A 20,499-nucleotide genomic window follows, 5' to 3' on the forward strand; every position below is an offset into this window, starting at 1 on the left:
CCAAGAACTTTCCTCCTCTGATGAAGAAGGCACACTTTGCTGGGTTCAACTTCATTCTGTACTGATCTAATACCTCAAATACTTCCCTCAAATCTGCCGTGTGTTGTTGAAAAGTTGAACTTTTGACCACCATGTCATCCACATACACTTCCACGTTTCTGCCGATCTGGTTTCTGAAAATTTTATTCATCAACCTCTGATAAGTTGCCCCCGCATTTCTTAACCCAAAGGGCATAGCCCTATAACAGTATGTTCCATCTTCAGTTATAAATGAGGTTTTCTCCTCATCCGTCTTTTCCATTGGGATTTGGTGGTAACCAGACATAGCATCCAAAGAGGACATATAATCAAATCCGGCCGTTGAGTCGACCATTTTATTAATGTCAGGGAGGGGGTAACAATCTTTAGGGTAGGCCTTATTTAGGTCAGTAAAATCTATGCACATCCTGTACTTGCCATTTACTTTTTTAACTAACACAGGATTTGCCAACCACTGCGGGTACATAACTTCCCTAATAAAACCTGCCTCTTCTAGCTTCTGCACTTCCTCCCGGGTGGCTTGCTGCTTCTCTCTTCCCACTACTCTCTTCTTCTGCTTTACAGGTTTGGCCTCGGGGAGGACATTCAGTTGGTGTGTCATCACTTTGGGGTCAATTCCCGGCATGTTCGAGGGCTTCCATGTGAAGGTCGGCGAGTGACTTCGGATCAGGGCCATGGCTTTACCTTTTTGTTCTTTGGTGAGGCCGGCATTGAGACTGAAGACCTTACTCGCTTCTTCTTCTGATAGGGAGAAGGTCTCCAACTCTCCAACGGGCTCTGTCCGGGCTTCCTTTGTCTCATCCCTGACCTCCAAAACTTCCGAGTCAAGCGCTTCTCCGGTTGAGCTCGGTTCCGTCACTGTGGCCAAGTATACTGCCCTTGCTTCTTCCTGGCTGCCCCGTACTATCCCCACTCCTTCCTCCGTTGGGAACTTGAGTGCCAAATATCTGATGCTAGTAACAGCTTCAAAGTTGAACAACGTCGGTCTCCCCAAAATCGCATTGTAACTCAGCGGGAGCTTGACCACCAAAAACACCTCATGATGGGTGCGAGCTCTGGGCGCTTCTCCCAAGGTAAGAGCCAGCTTCACTTTTCCTTCTACGAGTACCGGTGCTCCTCTGATCCCCTTGATTGGTGCCTGGTCTCGGACTAGCTGCTCTTCCGGAATCCCCATCTGCTGGAACACTCTGTATGGCAGCAGGTTGACCTTGCTCCCGTCGTCTACCAAAACCTTCTTTACACGATAATTATGAATGACGGCTTCAATGACAAGCGCGTCATCGTGGGGCATCTGAATGCCCTGAGCATCTTCTGAGGAGAAGGTGATGGTCAGGGGAGAATGGTCAACGATCTGCATGACTTCCGCATTGCTGGTCTCTCCTTCCCGGTTTCTTTTCTTGCCTCGACGGCTCATCCGTCCTCCCGTTCCTCCAACAATCATGTTGATGGTCCCACTGGACCCATCATTCACTGGACCACCTCCAATTCTTCTCGGCGTCTGAGCTGCCGGACCGGGCTGAGGCCTCTGCCCCTCCGATTTCTTTACAAAATTCTTTAGGTGCCCCCTCTTTATCAACCTCTCGATTTCTGCTATCAACTGGAAGCAGCTGTTGGTATCGTGGCCATGCGTCCGATGATATTGACAATACTTGTCAGGATTCCGTTGGTCTGCTTTCGACTTCAAAGGTTTAGGCCACTGGAGAAACTCCTTATCCTAGACAGCCATGAGCACCTCGGCTCTGGACGCATTTAATGGAGTCGGTTTCTCCGGGACCCAAGGAGGAAGCACTCTTGGTTCAAGAACCCGAGGAGGAGGAGGCCTTTGATCCCTTCTTTCCCAGGCCTGCTTATACGGCTCAGGCCTCTTTCCACGCTTCTTCTCGTGTTTCTCCGGCCTCCCCTCCTCCGGGGCTTTCTCTTTTCCTGCCACCCCTTTGGCAAATCTACTCGTTACTAAGGCGTCATCCTGCCTTATATACTTTTCCGCCCTCTTCATCAACTCGGCCAGTGAGGTCGGAGGTTTCCTGCTCAGTGAACCAAAGAACTCGGCAGAGGTTGTTCCCTTTTGCATGGCCTCTACCGCCCTTCCTTCGTCGAGCTCGGGAATCTGCAGGGCCTCCGTATTGAAACGGGCGACATACTCTCTGAGGGATTCACTAGCTTTTTGTCTCACTGTTTCCAGATAGCTCGTCTTCCTATCTGCCGGCACCCCGGCTACGAACCAGCTGATGAAGCGAGTGGCAAGATCTCCGAAACTTTTAATGCTTCCGGCCTCCAGGCTGTTGAACCATGCCCTTGCTGGTCCCGAGAGCGTTGTTGGGAACACCTTGCACATCAGAGCATCTGACAGAGTTTGCAACTCCATGAAGGTCTTATAGTTCATGACATGCTCTCTCGGGTTACCAGCCCCATTATAGGCCGCCATCGGTGGCATCATGAACTTCTTGGGAACGGTCTCCTGCTGCATTAACTTTGAGAAGGGAGAAGAAGTAGGCAAGGAGGTTTGACTCTGATCTTTCTTACCTAGCTCGGCTAGGAGCTGCTCTTTCAACCTTTTCAGCTTTTGGTTCATCTTCTCATCTTCAAGGCTGGTGCTTTTGCCCAAGCTGCATTCCTCCTCCTCCGTTTCAGTTCCCGTTTCCCTGGTTGTTTCGGCGGAATAGTTGTCCGCCTCCTCATTTTCTATCAACTCCCTTGCCCTCCTCCCATGGATTCGGGCCTCCGGTTCTTCTTCTTCCCTGGCGTCATGGCTGTTAGTTTGGAGGCGGTCAGGGGTGGGTCGGGGCTCATTGGTTCTGGGTTCTTCCACCACTGGGAGTGTATTCATTGGGGTGCTAAGTCCCCTCTGTTGCATTATCTGCCCCAACCAGTGAGCAGTAGTCTGTAACTGGAGAGCCATAGTTTGAATGTCCTGGTTGGACAGGATCATGGTGGGAGTATTCCCTGCCAAGCTTGGTGAGGGATTAAGAGGAATAGGCGTTTGGTTATTCAGCGTTGTAGGGCTAGAAAAAGAGAACTGCTGCCCTTCTTGGGCAGAGCTCAAGTCATTTGGGGTGTTAAGGTTACTTTCTTGGTGGTTTGCCATCGTGGATCTCAATGGGTTTTGAAAGTGAAAACTCCGGTGATGAAAAGATCTCCTTCGTTTTCCACAGACGGCGCTAATTGATGATCTGAGATCCAATAGAATAGGGTTTTACAAGGGTTTATGTATTACGGAATAAGGCTTAAGTTTCCTGAGGAGGGGACTCCTCTTTTATACATTGTCTTGCTTGCTGGTGACGTGTAAAGGCCTCTCCAGGATTGGGCCACGCGTCTCTGCCATGCGGATTCGGAGGTACTAGGGTATCAGCCGCCTGCTCCATGCGTAACGGCCTCTGATTCTCCTCGTGCGTACGTTTAAGCGGATCTGCCAGGCTGTCTGGTGAATATTATTCTGGATCCTGGGTTGGGCCGAGAGTCAGGCCGGACGCTAGGCCTGAGAGGAGAGAGCATGCTTCGTGTGGGCTGGGTCGTTATGAGTGAAGAAGCTGGGCCGAGCCCGGTCTTGAAGGTTGAATGAGCCAGGCTTGTTGGGTATATCAGATACGTGGGCCTCTATGTTATGGGCCTTTAGCTGTGGTTAAGCCCCTGGTCCGGGGTGAAAAAATCCAGCGGTCATCACAACTCATTTAACGTTGTGGAGAATAAAAGAGCAAACTCAGTTATACCACGATTCTATTAGCACGAGCGCCGGAGAAAATTAAATGATCGTCTGACAATGATTGATATGTAAGTATATTTGTACGTACAGTTCTGTGTAATAACGATATGTGATATTGAAAGTAGAGTGATAATTATATGTCACTAAAAGACAAAAAAAAAGAAATAAAAGAAGAAAGCGTAAACTATTCAAACTAAACTTATTCATATCAAAACTTTATCTATTTTTGAATTTTAAATCATAATATATGGTCTTTAACTTATAAATACCTTTTCTATTTAATGGTAAATTTTTTAAATTTTTTTAATGCTGATCGAATTTATATGAATGTTTATTTTATAAATCGGAAAGGTAAATTTTAGAGTATAAAAAAAATATTTTTTTTTCAAAAGTAACTGTTTTTAAAAAGTCATTAAAAATTTAATTAGCATTATCAAATTTTTTATATATAAATTTTGTTAATGCAAGTTATTTTGTTAGAAGATATATTATTAAAAAATAATTTTTACATATAAATTACTTTTCATAAAAAAACAACAGAGCCTCAGTTAAACACTTTCCCCCCTGAATTGTGCATGTTATTCTTATTTTTTTCAGGGAAGCAGAAAAAGCACTGAATATATGCCGTTGGATGCGCAAAGAATAATTTAAACAATATGATTAAAAATATAAAATATTATAAAAAATAAGATATACTCAATAAACTGTTCTTATATTTGATAAAATAAAAAATAAAGATGTTGTGGTAATTAAAGAATTTTATTTAAAAAAATATAACTAATTTAATTAATTATATTTAAATACACTAATTATTATTTTTTTCCTTAATTTTTATTTATTTTATTTTTTCACATATATTAAAAATATAATTTTTTATTAATTTTTTAATTATATTAATTTTAATATTATTAAATTTTATTAAATATTAAAATATATATTGATTGATTTATTAAAAATAAAATAAAATAAAATATAATTATAATAGTCAATTTTATATTATTATAATGTGATAATCAGTGGGTCCTACTAGGAGTCGGTAAGTGTGAAATCCAAATATAATGGGTAGAATTCGCTTTGAGAAGGAAAAGAGAAATCTGAAAATGACAGTCAGAAGAGAATTTGAGGAATCAAATAAATGGGAACGGTTCAATTCAGATGAGAATTTCAGAGGAATCAAATAAATGGGAATGGTTCAATTCCATATTATCAATATAAGTAATAAACGAAAGAAATCACATGATCATGAAAAAATAGAGAAAAAAAATTAATAAAAAAATAATTTTCAATTATCATAATATAAAAAAAGAATAAATAATTTTGAAATAATAAAAAAATAAATAAATAATTTTTACGCATATTATATAGATTTTATGGTAATTTTACTGAGAAATTAACATATTATAAAATCGAATTTTCAAGTTCATGGCAAGACGAATTGTGATTCGCAATATCATCAAGCAAAATGTGTTTTGAACCCAGTTGTAAATTATATAATTAATATTTTATTAAGAAATATATTAAGGAAAATTATTACCGTTTTAACATATTTTTCGTGCATTTCAATACCTTTTAAGAAAATAATTTCAATAGCTTTTAAGTAAAATTCGTTTTTATTGTTTTCTCTAATTTTTTAGTTAGAAGCTCTCATTATGACTTCTGGTTTATATTAATTATTTAAATTTAATTATGCAATAAATTACTAATAGGGTTGTGTGTGTTAGGGTTTTAGAATCTTAGAGGGACTAAAATGTAATTTTTTCAACATAGGATTTTTGAGAAACAAGATGGGTAGAAATTAGTATAAAATAGTAGTATCAAAAGTGTTATGTCAATTTCTTGTAATTCATTTTCATGTATTTATTAAGGAGTGTCACCTCAGACATATTGATGTCTCCTCCTGCCACAGCTCAACTTGTTCTAAATGCTCGGGGGAGTGATTAGTTGGCCACCAGTGAGGACTGGGCCCAGCTGGCCACCGTAGGCCTATCGAGTCCCTGTGCTGTGCCTCCACCCTTGAATTGTGTAATGACTGTTTTGCCCCTGGAATGAAATGAGTAGCCCTTTTATCAAATATTTGTGCCTACATGTGATATTTTGGTTGTTTATGCCTTTATACTTGTTGGATGTGGATATTTGCTCAATATGTATTTATCTTGCTCGCTTTAATAGCATTTTAGCCTCCTAGCTAACCAACATGCTTCGTTGTGCATTTAACGTGTAGATAGATCGGCTGACTTGTCTTGATAGTGTTCAAGTCAAGTGTCACACGGTTCCAACTAAGTGGCAAAGCCTGAGCCCGTGATAGTGTGAACCCTAAATAAAAAAATATTATTATATTAAATTTCAAACACCTAAAAAAGTAAAATGAAATTATACACATTATTTATATATATATTTTTTGAAACGGAAATGGAGGATCGGGATTTTAAATTTTAAATTTTTTTTATCGTTAATAAAAATATAGAAATTTAATTTATCTAAAATTTTAAATTAAATTTATTAATTCTTAAAAAATATATAAAAATTTAATTAAATTTATTTTTAAATAAAATATCCGCATGGTTATATTTATTTTTTACAACTTTTAATTGTGAAATGAAAATTGTCATAAGTTAGCTTCAAGTTCAAATCTCATCAGCATAGTATCTCTAATTCTAACAAAAGATCTAATAATCTATTTACATTTATGATATAATACCACTTCCTTTTTTATTAATTATTTCAAATTTGAATTTTAAATAAGAAATATTTTTATTTTTTTTAAAATGTATTTTACTCTTTATAAGTATTATAAAATTATTAATTTAAATTAATTAATTGTTGGAAAATAGAATAATCTATTTACTAATCAGGGATAATCAATAAGACCATATATAAATTGATTTGGGATTTGAATATATACAATATTAAAATTAAAGATTCATTTGTTTCATAGAAAATATTTTTTTAAAAAATATATTTTTTTTATTTTTTAGTGTTTGGAAATCAATAGAAAATATTTTTTTAATAAAAAAAATATTTAAACTTTCGCTTGTTTTACAGAAAAATAAGTCATTTAAGATTTCTTAACATAAATTTATTTTTTAAATTAAAATTAAATAATTAAAAATAAATTACTTTATTAAAATACATTTTTCATAAAAAATAATTTTCATAAAAAATAATTTTCATAAAAAATAATTTTCATAAAAAAATATTTTTTAAATATAAATTATTTTCCATAAAAATATGATGATGAAAAAATAAATGAAGAGGATTCAAATAAAATATAGTCATTTAAACATCACATTAATTATTTTAATTGATATTGTTTTTCATTTTACTCAAAAAATTGAAGGGTAACATTTACACAGCTTAGTCACTCTATTAACGGAGATATACCTACAAAATAGAAATTATAAATTAAATCAAATATTATGATTTATTAAAACATCAAACTGAAAATAATTTTTAAAAATTAAAAAAAATCTAATTTTTTTATAAGAGCGGGCTGGGCCTGTGGGCCAAGAACAAAACACTCCATGTTTCAGTGTCAGAGCCTGAGCCCGAGAAATACAAATGAAGGACACGTGCCACAATGTGTGAATGAGTGGACGCAGGATTCGTACACCCACGTCCATGTCAGTATCTGTAGTAAAACTTCGCTTACTTGACTATACAGTTGCTCAGTCTAAAACCCTCACTCTATCGGTCTGATCCTTCATCTCTTCCAAGACGATGAAGCTATCGCGATTTCTGCAACACTCCAGGTTCGAACTTCGTACCTTCAACTGATCAAAACTTTAGGTCCATCCTTTTCTTCCTTCTGCAATACTTAGTCTCGGGAATTTCTGTTTGGTCTCCGAGAAAATGTGGGATAATGGAAGAAATGATAGTTTTAGCGCGTGCAACTTTGCTATTTCAATTACTTTTATTTGTAGTTAGTTTTTCCAGTATCAAATTAGGAGCTACGACTTTTTAATTCTTCTAATTGAAAAATTGTAATTCTCCAGGCTCTTGTTTGGAGATGTTGGATACTAAATGTTGAAGGCTCAGCTTGCTGTCATACTGAATTTTTTTTACATTTGAGCAACGGTTATCTATAGAGTTATACTTTGACATTAGCTGTTCATTTGATCCTAGATTGAGAAATTTGAATTTATTCATCCTTGAGAAGTTTCTCATCAGTCTATTCGTGCCTCCCTATTTTATTGAAATGTGATTAAAGCTATAATAGTTCCTCTAATCTTAGTGTACGAGGTTCAATGCAATTCTGAAGTTACCTCAACCTTCTTAAGGTTCATGTTATTTGTTCTTTTCGTTTCTGACTTTCTGGTGGCTATTGTTGTCTAAATAGGAATTCTTTGGGGAAATATATTGATGTTAGAGATGCCTCAAGGCTGCATGCTCTTACATTCCAGGCTGGCATTTCAACTGCTAGGCAGGATTTTATTGCAAACGGTAGTCTGGACATTTATGTGCACATTTTATATGAGTCTTTCAAGCTTGGTTGTTACGTGTTATTATATATCTCAAACTGCAATGAAGTTTTGCAGAGCGGATATATGCTCCTTACTCTGTTTTCAAGGGAAAAGCTGCACTCTCAGTTCAACCTGTACCGCCAACTTTTACTAAGTTGGATGTAAGCCTAACTTTTAACTTTTTAAAATTTTTCATATGCATGTCTTTAGAGCTAAAAAAAGTTTCTCTTAACTTCCTCTGCATTTTGTGCAGACAGGTAATGTTAAAGTTGAACGCCGCGGTATTATGATGTTGACGTTCATGCCTGCAATTGGTGAGCGCAAGTATGACTATGAAAAGCGGCAGGTAGAATTCTTCAGTTTTTCTCTACCCAGTATTAATCTGTTTGTCAATCAAGCACAACCGTGGCTCCCCCTCCACTAATAGTGATTTTAGTTTCTATCCCTCGCCTCCCTCCAGATTTTGGGACTGATTCTGTTGATATTTCTTTAGCATTTTGCTTTGTCAGCAACAGAGGTTGGTTCTTTGATTAGCTTGGGTCCCAAAGATTCTTCTGAATTCTTCCACGATCCTTCAATGTTGTCAAGGTTGATTTTTGAATACTTTGGACTTTGCTCTCCTTCTCTCTCTTATTCAAAATTTTAGAAGCAATTGCCATCTCTGTTCTCTAGACTCAAAATCACCATTGCAAATGTGCTTGCGGTACCATCATCCTGCTAATATCTTTCTTTGACCAACCAATTTATGTCACAGTAATGCTGGACAAGTGAGAAAGAGCTTATCAATTAAGCCACAGGCAGATGGCAGTGGTTATTTTATGTCATTAAGTAAGCTGACTTTCTTGTCATGATTGCATTTTCAATGATTTTTTTCTTTTTTTTTTGCTGTGTATTTTTCCCTTATTTTGGTTAGGTGTTTTGCTCGCATGAATTAGTATTTTGCAGAAATGTTAAGTCAATATGAAATTTTTCTTTAAATTTCATGCATGATTCTGTAATGCTACTCCTTTTGGGTTCTTTTGCCGATAAGGTTATTGTAACACAGTAGATGATGTACTTAAACATGATATCAAATTAAAAGGTAAATGGTAGCCCCAGTGTATGTATATTGATGGAAGTATAAAAATGTAGCAAGATCTAGGAGATATAGTGTGATGCTCCATCAGCTAATCCATTGTCAAAGATAGCATCATCTTCTTAATCACATTTATATTTCATGGAAGACAGTACTCAATATGTGCTATTTAGAGCTCTAATAAAGCATTATTTTGGTCTAGGTAATTAATATGTGGCCTAACTAAACTGGGAACTAGATGGAGGAGATCTATGGTGCTGAATGCGGATCCTTATTAGCTTGGTATTGAACTTAGTTTAGTTGCAGCAGTCTTCATAATGGATGTCTATACTTTTCTGGTGTACAGTCCTTTGGCTTTAATTCTTCAGATACTCCTTTGACTTAGGGTCCTTGTGTTGTCAATAATTATTGTGCTAGGTATTTTCATCAAATATTTATTCTTGGATGAATATGAAATTTTGTCCTTTGGAGTATTGAGCCTACTGATACAGAATGCAGAAAAGCCTGGCAATTTGATTACAATATACTTATTGATTTGACCAGTTTCAATGATGAATGTCCTTGCTTTGCTGGGACAACATTGCTTCAGCTGTTCCGTATGGACTGCTGAAGCAGTAGTATTTCTTATTGTGGAATAGCTGGTTCTTAGGAGTGCTAACTCTGTTGCAGTTACTTCTGTAGTCAGCAATTTCAGGCATTTTTGGCAACTCATAAATGTTCTTCAATCTATTTAGCCTGGAAGTAATTCACATAGAAGTAACCTGCTAAAGAGGTCGTGCACTTATGTTTACATATTTTGGAAGGCATAATATGTAAATTTAGCACTAATCTAGTTAGAAATAAGTCTATCATGCCCGTCTTTATTATTTGGGACCTGTTACATGCTCAAACTTCTAACTTCCTGGCCAGTAGGCTCTATGTTTATAGATTTTGATGATAAAAGGGAAAAATGAATTTTTTGAGATATATTTCTTGGATATTTTTCAATATAAACAAAAGAAATGGCTAAAATGATAAACACTGTATTATAATATCAAATCATAGAAACTACATCTTGCCATTTTTTGCTTATCTTTTCTTGCATCAATGTGTCTAATCATGCTTATGATTTTGGACTTCAAAAAATAAAAGTCAAATGGTGCAGTCTGTCAAAATAAATGGTCATGGATACAATGGAATTTTTTTTTCCTAATTAGTTCTGGACCTAATAGTGTATTCTACCTATTTTTGCAAGTCTTTGGTGAGAGGTTATGCTGGATCAAGTACTTTATTTTCTCTGTAAGACTTGAGATATCAATGAATCCTAGTAAATGCATACTAGGAAAAGCTAGTCACTACAATTCTAGGCTCACTATCTATTTCTCACCCATCTAGTTTCTTAGAAACACAACCTTCCTTGTGTAATATCTGATTGGTTGTTAGGCAGCCCTCAAGTTCGTCTTATTTGTGCTAAAATTTGATAAAAGTACCATTATTGTGCTATACAACTTCTGCTGCTTCAACATCTTATAGTTTATGGTTTAGTAGTTTTAAGTTCCAGATTTTTTTATGGGTATGTTTATTACAACTTGTTTCTGCGTTTAATATTAATATTCCTATTTAGAAGATAAGTAACCTAAAGTTCTTCATGCTTTCAATTTGTTAGGCTTTCAGTGATAGAATTTGTGGTCTTATTTTGAGGAGTGCATACTTGTGAACACGCGCACTCTATGTCAGTTTCTTTTATTCTTATGCAACTGTGCAAATTTGGAGGCATTCATACCGTAGACATGTTCTCTCTATGTTGTTTCTTTGCTTGTGATAGAGAATAGGAGTGAAGAAGAGAAACAGTAGAGTTGTATATTAACTTCAAACCACAAATCCTTTCAATAACTCAACTCAGTAATGCAAATACGTTCAACATAAACAGAACAATAACCAAAATAAATAAATATTACAAGACTGCAAACCAGTCCTTAGGATCAAAATCCCGTGCAGCTACTTAGCGGAGTCTGCCCTGTCTGCCCTTCTTACACAGCAAAAGGAAATGCTGAGGAGACAAATAATAAGATATTCCAAAAGATGCCCCCATTCTCCACCCGCTCTTCCTTGGAAATGGGAATGGAATCTCCTGTTGTAACAAACTTTGTCCTGCTCTCCTTTTTCAGTGGGCTTGGCTGCCAGGAGCTCCATCAGCTTCTTATTCCTTCTAGAATAAACCTTAGGCCCCCAATAGAATCAGCCTTTGGGCCTCTATTTGTATCAATACTCCCTCCCTTAAGAATCAGCCTTGTCCTCAAGGCTGAAGTATGGGAATTGACCCTTGAAGTCTGCCAAGTCTATCCAAGTTGCCTCTTCCACATCTTTCCCTCTCCACTTCACTAAAACTTGAGGTATTTGCTGAGTATTCCTTCCTATCTTTCTATATTAGCATTTTTTTTCTAATTCCACCATTTCATCTTCAGTAACCTCAACTACCTCTAGTTGAGGTGGAATTTCGTCTATCACAGAATGATTTCCTACCACCCTTTTTAGTTGAGACACATGAAAAACGAGGTGAATCCTTAATCTTATAGGAAATTTAAGCTTGTAAGCTATTGGGCCTACTCTTATCAAGATCTCAAAGGGACCGTAATACCGAGCAAATAACTTGGGGTAGATTCTTGAAGTTTCTGTTTGCTGACGGTGAGGCCTTAACTTAAGGAAAACATGATCCCCACAGCAAATTCTATGTCACGCGGATACTTATCGGCATTCTTTTGCATCACTTGTTGAGCCTTATGCAGGTTGTATTTCAACTTTCTTAATATTTCATCTCAATTTATAAAATACTGTGAGGCTGCATCAACTCTTGTCTCTCCGGGAAGGTAATGCTGTAAACTCGGTGGAGGCCTTCCATATACTACCTCAAAAGGTATTTTACCAATTGCGGATTGGAAATTGGTATTGTACCAATGCTTCGCCCAACCTTTAGGCTGTTTTGAAGAATAACATCTCAAATACGTTTCCAAACACCTATTCAGCAACTTCGTCTAGCCGTCCGTTTAAGCATGATCGGTCTGTGCTGAATTTCAGTTTAGTTCCTTGTAATCGGAAAATTTCAACCCAAAAATTGCTCAAGAACAGAGGGTCAGGGACCTTGTCACTGATGATTGACCTTGGAATTCCATGTAATTCGACTATTTTCCTAATGAACAATTCTGCTACACCCTTTGCAGTGAAAGGATGATGTAGAGAGAAAATGGTCAAATTTAGACAAATGATCCACCACTACTAGTATACATTCAAATCCATGTGAGCGTGGCAACTCCGTGATGAAATCAATTGATATATCCTTCCAAATATTTTTTGGTATTAGAAGTGGTTGTATCAACCCTGTTGGACTCTCTGCTTCATATTGTAGGTTTGACAAACCAAACAGGCAGCTACGAATTTCTGTATCGTTGTCATCATGCCCTTCCAATAGATATTTGATGCTACCCGTTGATATGTTCGATAGGCCCTAGAGTAACCTCCTTGGTTAGACAAATGAAATTCTGCGATTAGTTTATTGATCCAGGGGGATTTGGATGGTATCACTAATCGACCCTTGTGATACAATCATCCATGTACAAGAGAGAAATTCTCGTTCTCGGTGGTTCCCTTTTGTAATACTGTAATGATTTTTCTCAAGTCTTCATCTTTTTTAACCTCTTCATTGATTTGTTTCCGGTCCGCCCACTGAGGGAGGGTTATTGCAAGAAGTTTGATCTCCCCTTCTCTTCGTGAAAGGGCATCTACCGCTCTATTGGGTAACTTTGAAACCCAATATTGTTAAGCTGGAGTATTTGCTTGTTGCAACAACAAGTGTTTCAAACTTCTCTGATGTGTGCGTATTTTGAATCGTTGACCTACCAAATATGGCTTCCCATGTTGAACCGCCATAACTATTGCCATGAGTTCCCTTTCATATGCTAAATGAACCATGGCTTTTAAGGAGACAACTTTGCTGAAATAGGCAATGGATCAGTGATGCTGCATGAGTACTACCCCCACACCCACTCCAGACGCATCACATTCCAACACAAAAGGCTCTTGAAAGTTTGGCATTGCAAGTATAGGCGTCGAGATGATGGCTCTTTTAAGCAGTTCAGAAGCTCTTTGTGTCTCCTCATTCCATTGAAAACCACCGCTATGCTCTTTTCTAAGTAACCCAGTGAGAGGTTGTGCCATTTGACTATAGCCTTTTATAAATTTTCAATAATACCGCGAAATTCCAAGGAACCCCCTTACTTCTTTAATGGATTTTGGTATGAGCCATCGAACTATTGCTGAAACCTGCCCAGGATCCATCTAACACCTACTCCAAATGTGACATAGGAGCTTGCCAATTTTTGCTATAAACGAGTATGTCGTCGAAGAACACCAACACTAACTTCTTTGAAGATTTCATTCGTAATAACTTGAAATGTCACTTGCGTTCATCAATCCAAACGCATCACCAAAAACTCATAATAATCCGAATGGGTTCTGAAGGCTGTCTTTTGGACGTCTGGCGCAACAACTCTTATCTGGTAATATATGGACTTCAAATCCAATTTAGAAAAATACTTAGCACCAAATAATTCATCAAGCAACTCTTGTATAACAAGGATTGGATACTTGTTTCGTATTGTCACCTTGTTTAATTGCCGGTAATCCACACAATCGCCAACTTCCATCCTTTTTTTTTACCAATAGCACAGGGCTTGAAAAAGGATCTCTCTATCTCATCTTTCTGTGAATGGCCACTGGTATTGGACTTAAACCCGGTTGCAAAGGAATGCAATGATTCGATTGACATTTTGATTGTAACTCCTGTATTTCTTTGAAAACCATGCCAAAATTGCCTAGGACTTTCTATAATTCTTTCTTCTGTGATTTCGTAAGTTCACTTCCTACATTTCCCATGGTTAATTGAATGTCTATAGGCCATAGAATTGTTGCAAAGTCCACATTGCTAGTCTTTTTAATTGATCTGAGTGAGGCTGGTGTACGTACAAGAGAATCATCTCCCTGCAAACAAACTTCTCTACTTCCTGACTGAAATTTCATGATCAATTTCTTCCATTTGGCCTAAATATCCCCTAAACTCTCCAATCATGCAACTCTGAGAATTACCTCCCAGGGAAAATTAATAACAATCAATAACAATTTTATAATCTGAGAGTTTCAGCTCTACCTACTTACAGAGCCCTGACGAAAGTACTTGACAACCATTGCCTAATTTAACGTTGAATACAAGAGTATCTATAATGGAAAAATCCATTTGCTTTATTAATTCTGTTGAAATGAAATTGTGAGTCGCCTTGTTGTCCACGAGTATCACCACCTCTCGTGCCCCTATCGAGCCCTTGAACTTCATCGTTTTTGGCCTCTGGATTCCACCCGCTGAATACATCTACAATTCCATATTGCAGAAATGGGCTTCATCAATTTCTGCTGTAATTCCTTCCTCTTCCTATTTATCCACTTTAGTTATCTCGCTCTCCTCCGTGAATTATTATTCTTCGGCGGCAATGATAGCCCTTAATGTTTTGCCTGGACACTCATGGCTGTCTGCAATTAAAACACAATCCTTTCGCTCTCATTTCTGGTGAGAGTGCTGTCGAGGATCTCTTAGCTTGATGGGAATGATCGGTGCCTTTGTTAAATCGATAGGCTGGGTTAGGGCTTTAGTCCCTGGACGGGCTACATTATCCGGTGGCTTAGAAGGTAGCCCATCCCACGAACAATTTTTCAAATCATGCATATTTAAAAACAAAATCAAGTTTGATACCATGGGTGCCGAATTTCGCTTACCTAGGAGAGCAGATAATCTGCTCCCGTGGAAACTTATAAGTGCCGAAGAAGTCTGGCCTGCTGGCTTGCACGGCCCTGCAGGCCGTGCATGGATGCACCTGCATCCACTGCAGGCCGTGCATGCATGCACCTGCATCCACTGCAGGCCGTGCATGCATGCACCTGCATCCACTGCAGGCCGTGCATGCATGCACCTGCATCCACTGCAGGCCGTGCATGCATACAATTGCACAGAAATTTTTTTAAATATATATTAAAATTTAATATTTTTAAAATAAAGAGTAATTAAAAAATAAAATATAATAATTTTTTTATAAATTTAATAATTTTATTTTTGAAAATATTTAATCCGTCTTATTTATTTATTATTTTAAAATTATTATTTATTTTTTATATTATAATAAAAAATAAATTATTTATTATTAATTTTATTTTATGTTTAAATTTTTGTAAATTTTTTAAATATATATTAAAATTTAATATTTTTAAAATAAAGAGTAATTAAAAAAATAAAATGTAATAATTTAATTTTTTAAATTATTTAATCCGTCTTATTTATTTATTATTTTAAAATTATTTATTATTTTTTTATAATTTTTTAAAAATATTAAATTGTTAATATATATTTAAAAAAATTTACAAAAACTTAAATATAAAATAAAATTAATAATAAATAATTTATTTTTTATTATAATATAAAAAAATAAAAATAATTTTAAAATAATAAATAAATAAGACGGATTAAATATTTTCAAAAATAAAATTATTAAATTTATAAAAAAATTATTACATTTTATTTTTTTAATTACTCTTTATTTTAAAAATATTAAATTTTAATATATATTTAAAAAAATTTCTGTGCAATTGTAGTGCAAGCCAGCAAGCCAGACTTCTTCGGCACCATAAGTGCCGAAGAAGTTTCCACGGGAGCAGATTATCTGCTCTCGGTGGCACAATCAGCTTTAGCGAAGTTCGAACTTGTTTTTGTTCGCCATCATGAGTGTCGAACTAGCGTGTTCGACAGTCATGGTATCGAATTAACTGGGTTGCCACACAGAATCCGAAAATATTTTCGGATTCTGCATGATTTTAGAATTATTTTTTTAAATATGCATGATTTGAAAAATTGCTCCCCATCCCACTTTTGTTGATTCTGTGTTCCACCCGAGCCTTTTAAGAATTGTGGGCCCATAGTGCTTTGGCCCAAACCATGGTTAAAACCTTTTCGCTTCATTCCATTAGCACCCCATGTAGTGCTTTTCCCTTTGCTCGATGATGAGCGTTGCTGTTCAATCTCTCTTCATCGTTTTATACAAGTTGGTTGTCTCATGAGAATGCAGCTGCAATCGTATGTTCTCCCTCAATCCATTCAAAAAGAACCCCAGGCTTTGTTTATCCGTTACATCCAGAACCAGGGATGCCTGAGCCGCAAACTCTTTCACATATTTTGCTACGGTACTGACTTACTTGAGAGCTACCAGGTGCTTATAAGGGTTTTTTGAAAGATCATCACTATACCTCTGCATCAATTCCTCTCTAAGCTGTTCCCATGTGAGTAGTGGATTTCTTTGCTGCAACCACCACAACCAATGTAACGGGCACCCTCCATGCTGACCAAGGCCAGAGAAACTGTTTTGATCGTGCTATCCAACCTCAATTGTTGCTATCCGTCCCATCGAAATCCAGCATTTCCACCTTTTTCACCACTGAGACTGCATCTTCCAGCAATAGAGTCTGAGGCCTTATTGGCTGAAATATTTAGCTGAAATTGTTGCTCTGGAGCTTGTGTTGAGGAATCCCCTACTTCAGTGGTTCCTTTCCTTTTATGAGAGAAGGTATCATGCTTTCCAACCTGTTGAACTTTTGGTTTAGCTCTGCTCGACTTTGATCTTGACCCAATTTAATCGCCGCCACCACTTTTTGTAATAGATTCACACTCCCCTCTACCTGTTCCATCCTGTTCTCCATTCTCGTTTTGGTCATATGGGGATCCGGTAGGTCGGACAAAAATGATAGAGAATAGGAGTGAAGAAGAGAAACAGTAGAGTTGTATATTAACTTTAAATCACAAATCCTTTCAATAAATCAACTCGGTAATGCAAATACGATCAACAGAAACAGAACAAAAACAAAAAGAAATGAAAATAACAAGACTGCAAACCAGTCCTTAGGATCAGAATGCCGTGCAACTACTCAGTGGAGGTCTGTGCTGTGTGCCCTTTTTCCACAGCAAAAGAAAATGCCGCCGAGACAAATAATCAGATATTCCAAAAGATGCCCCCATTCTCCACCCGCTCTTCCTTAAAAATGGGAATGAAATCTCCTGCTGTAACAAACTTTTGACTAGGTGTCCTGCTCTCCTTTTTCAGTGGGATTGGCTGCCAAGAGCTCCATCAGCTTCTTATTCCTTCCAAAATAAACCTTATAGTTTCTTGTTTTAAGGCCCCCAATAGAATCAGCCTTTGGGCCTCTATTTGTATCAGCTTCTTATTAATAGTTCTCTTCTTGTTCTTTTTCAATCAATCAGCTCTCCTGCATGCCTGAATTCCATTTTCATCCAAACTTCACACCATCAAAACTCTGATCTCATGTGTATTTTGTTATTTATCCCTTTGATGTACAATCTAAGATCTTTTTATTTGCCATCTCATTAAACTTGCAATCAATCTTAATTCTTCTCATGCCAGAGTTCAGTACTACATCAAAGTAATTAATGTTTGTGTTTCTCGATCATTTGAAATGCTAAAATCATTTTATCTCACTTCAAGACTCATGTTATCTAATTTTCTTTTGTCCCTATCATCTCCATTTTGGTTCATATCAATTTTTTGTATTATCATGAGGTTCCCTGTATTGCTATTGTGTGAAAATTTGAAAGCTTCCTTCTTTTTTAATTTTTTGTTTTACCATGGGCAGATCTGTTAATTGTTGTTTTGACTTTGACTTTTTATTTTCTTGCAGCTGTAGTTAACAATATTTTAAGAACCAATGAGCGGTTCAGTGTTCCTCTTACAGCTGGTGAATTTGCAGTTTTGAAGACAGCTTGCAGTGTATGACATAATAAAATTATTCTGTTTTACTTGCTGCTTCTGTGCTTCACAATATAGCTGAATTATGATTCTTTTCTTTTCTTTATTTTAATCACAAAATAGTTATCTATGAGAAATGCCATAATTTTATAACATACATGAATTAGTTATTCGATATAAGAGATCATAAAAGTTGCTACTATCTTTTTATCATTGCTTGATAAGGAAATTTTGGCAAAAGTAAGGCTAGTGACTTTTATTCTACTTCTATATATTCATATTCCTAGGATAATATTGGAGTCATCTGCATGCTCTTTTTTTTTTTGTTCTCATTTATTACTCTCCTTTTGTATAATTTTGTTAGTAGTAAATCTTTTATTAAGATAACTTTCTTTTTTTTTTTTTTCATATATTAAGCGAATTAAATTCATTAATTGGTAATGTTCATAATAGAGAGAGAGAGAGAGAGAGAGAGAGAGAGAGAGAGAGAGAGAAAGCTAGAGAGATGGATGAAGAAGAAGAAAGCTTTGTCTCCCTAATGCCTTTTGTCTGTTGTGAGCTTGACAATTTCTTAAAATGACACTGGCAACAATTAGTACTTATGTGTCAACTAGTTATTCCCGTGTACATTGCTTTTTCCTCTTTTATTTCCCTTATATTTGCTGTGCTCTCTAGTAAGAACTGAACTTATTAATAGATCCACATTGAAATATGAAGTCCAACAACCATCCATCCCAAAGTTTTCTTACTATTAATGTGAGATATGTAAGCTCATATGTAAAGTTTTGTTTTTGAAGATCGTAAGTACTCTGCAATAATCTAATTTTAGTAGGCTGTGCAGATAAACAATTCTAGGTGTGAGTTTTGGCTAATCAGATACGAGCACTCTTACCAAATAATCATTTATAGATCCCAAATTGCTTTATTGCTTGTGATTTAAATTGTAGATCTTCATAGAATAGAGAGGAAAAAACATTGAGACCATGTTTATCACATGCTATTACTCGCGGCTTGAAAATGAAAGAACTTGCCATTGATAGTAGATGTAGAAATTCTCATAAATCTGGAATAGCTCTTGACATTGTCGTTGTGGTTGTTACTTGGCTACATTTCAACTTCACCCTTTTACTTGTTAAAGATGTTCAATTTAGTCCGTTCTAACAGTTTTCTCTAAATTAGCTCAGAAGTTTTAATTTCAGCTCAATTTAGCCCAACAACAAAAATTTATTTAATTATTTTGTTGTGTTTTCCTTTCTCTCTGATTTTGTGTACTTTTGCACAGTTTGCGTTGCCCCATATCATGGGTTGGGATCGGTTGACTGCTAAGCTGCCCAGAGAGGCGGTGGGAATTCCACTTAAAGCAAATCTGCGAGAGCCTGGTTTAGAGTGGGCCAAGTGAAGCCATCAACCACATGGTTAGGAGATTTTAGCGCCTTGGCTCTTGCTTTTGCTGAACAATGCTTGTGTTACATATTATATTCGGGGAGGCTTGGTTCCCAATTTTTGTTAAGAATTCAAATCAAATCAAAGATATTTATATTTTCGGTTTTAGTTAAGTTATTTTATGCAATCCTATTATTCTCTCTCCTTTTCATTTTTATATATAGTTGACATATAGAGATATGACAAATTATTTAGGCATCACAACAATAATACATTTGTCAACTTATTTTTATTAATATTTGATATAAAATATGTTTGTACAAATATAAAATATCGAAAAATATATTTTAAATCATGTTAATAAATAAAATAAAAAAATCCATGAAATGTAGCAAAATGAGTAAATATGATAGAGTTTGCTGATTTAAACATTAAATAAATAAAATGATTATCTATTTTTTTTAAATATTTTTATTTTAAATTGATTTTAATTCCACAGATTTGCTTAAATCTAATTAACATTCTTACTAATCAACAAATAATACGAATAGATCTTATCAAAAAATACCTTTTAATTTTATCGACTTTTACTTTAAGATTTGTGGTTTAATTTGTATTAAAAAATGTCTTGTAATTTTATTGATTTTTATTTTAAAATTTATGATTTAATTTGCATCAAAGTAATATTTATAACAACACGACATTAATAAATAGCTGCACACAGCTATAATTTTTAAATGTAGTTAGAAATGTTGATATAAATATAATATCACAAAATATTAACTTCACACATTGAATCATAAAATCATATATTAATTTTTATAATTTTTTTAATTAATAATTATATTTTACTTGTCACAGCATTAAAAAATTATCACTATTTATTAATGATATTAATATTATAAGTACTATTTTGATACAAATTAAATTATAAACACTAAAATAAGAGTGAGCACATTATATTTATATATATATTATTCAAAAAATTTAGATTTAGGTAGTTATATATATATA

The 20,499-nt window shown here is 35.7% G+C and overlaps 1 protein-coding gene across 1 annotated transcript; it reads left to right on the top strand.

The window, feature by feature from the left end:
- Positions 1 to 7,347: 7,347 nt before the first annotated feature.
- On the top strand, positions 7,348 to 19,685 carry LOC110605432 (single-stranded DNA-binding protein WHY2, mitochondrial). The gene is made up of 8 exons (XM_021744021.2): positions 7,348 to 7,488; positions 8,076 to 8,179; positions 8,275 to 8,360; positions 8,453 to 8,545; positions 8,693 to 8,787; positions 8,954 to 9,027; positions 18,035 to 18,123; positions 19,385 to 19,685. The coding sequence occupies exons 1-8, from the start codon at positions 7,457 to 7,459 to the stop codon at positions 19,499 to 19,501; spliced, it is 690 nt and encodes a 229-aa protein (XP_021599713.1). The 5' UTR covers positions 7,348 to 7,456; the 3' UTR covers positions 19,502 to 19,685.
- Positions 19,686 to 20,499: the final 814 nt, after the last annotated feature.

The sequence above is a fragment of the Manihot esculenta genome, chromosome 2 (assembly GCF_001659605.2).
Source record: "Manihot esculenta cultivar AM560-2 chromosome 2, M.esculenta_v8, whole genome shotgun sequence".
NCBI lineage: Eukaryota > Viridiplantae > Streptophyta > Magnoliopsida > Malpighiales > Euphorbiaceae > Manihot > Manihot esculenta.

Coding starts and splice junctions, on each gene's coding strand:
- LOC110605432 (XM_021744021.2), top strand. CDS start 7,457: ATGAAGCTATCGCGATTTCTGCAACACTCCAG. Junction 8,361..8,452: donor CAACTTTTACTAAGTTGGAT/GTAAGCCTAACT, acceptor CATTTTGTGCAG/ACAGGTAATGTTAAAGTTGA. Junction 8,546..8,692: donor ATGACTATGAAAAGCGGCAG/GTAGAATTCTTC, acceptor ATATTTCTTTAG/CATTTTGCTTTGTCAGCAAC.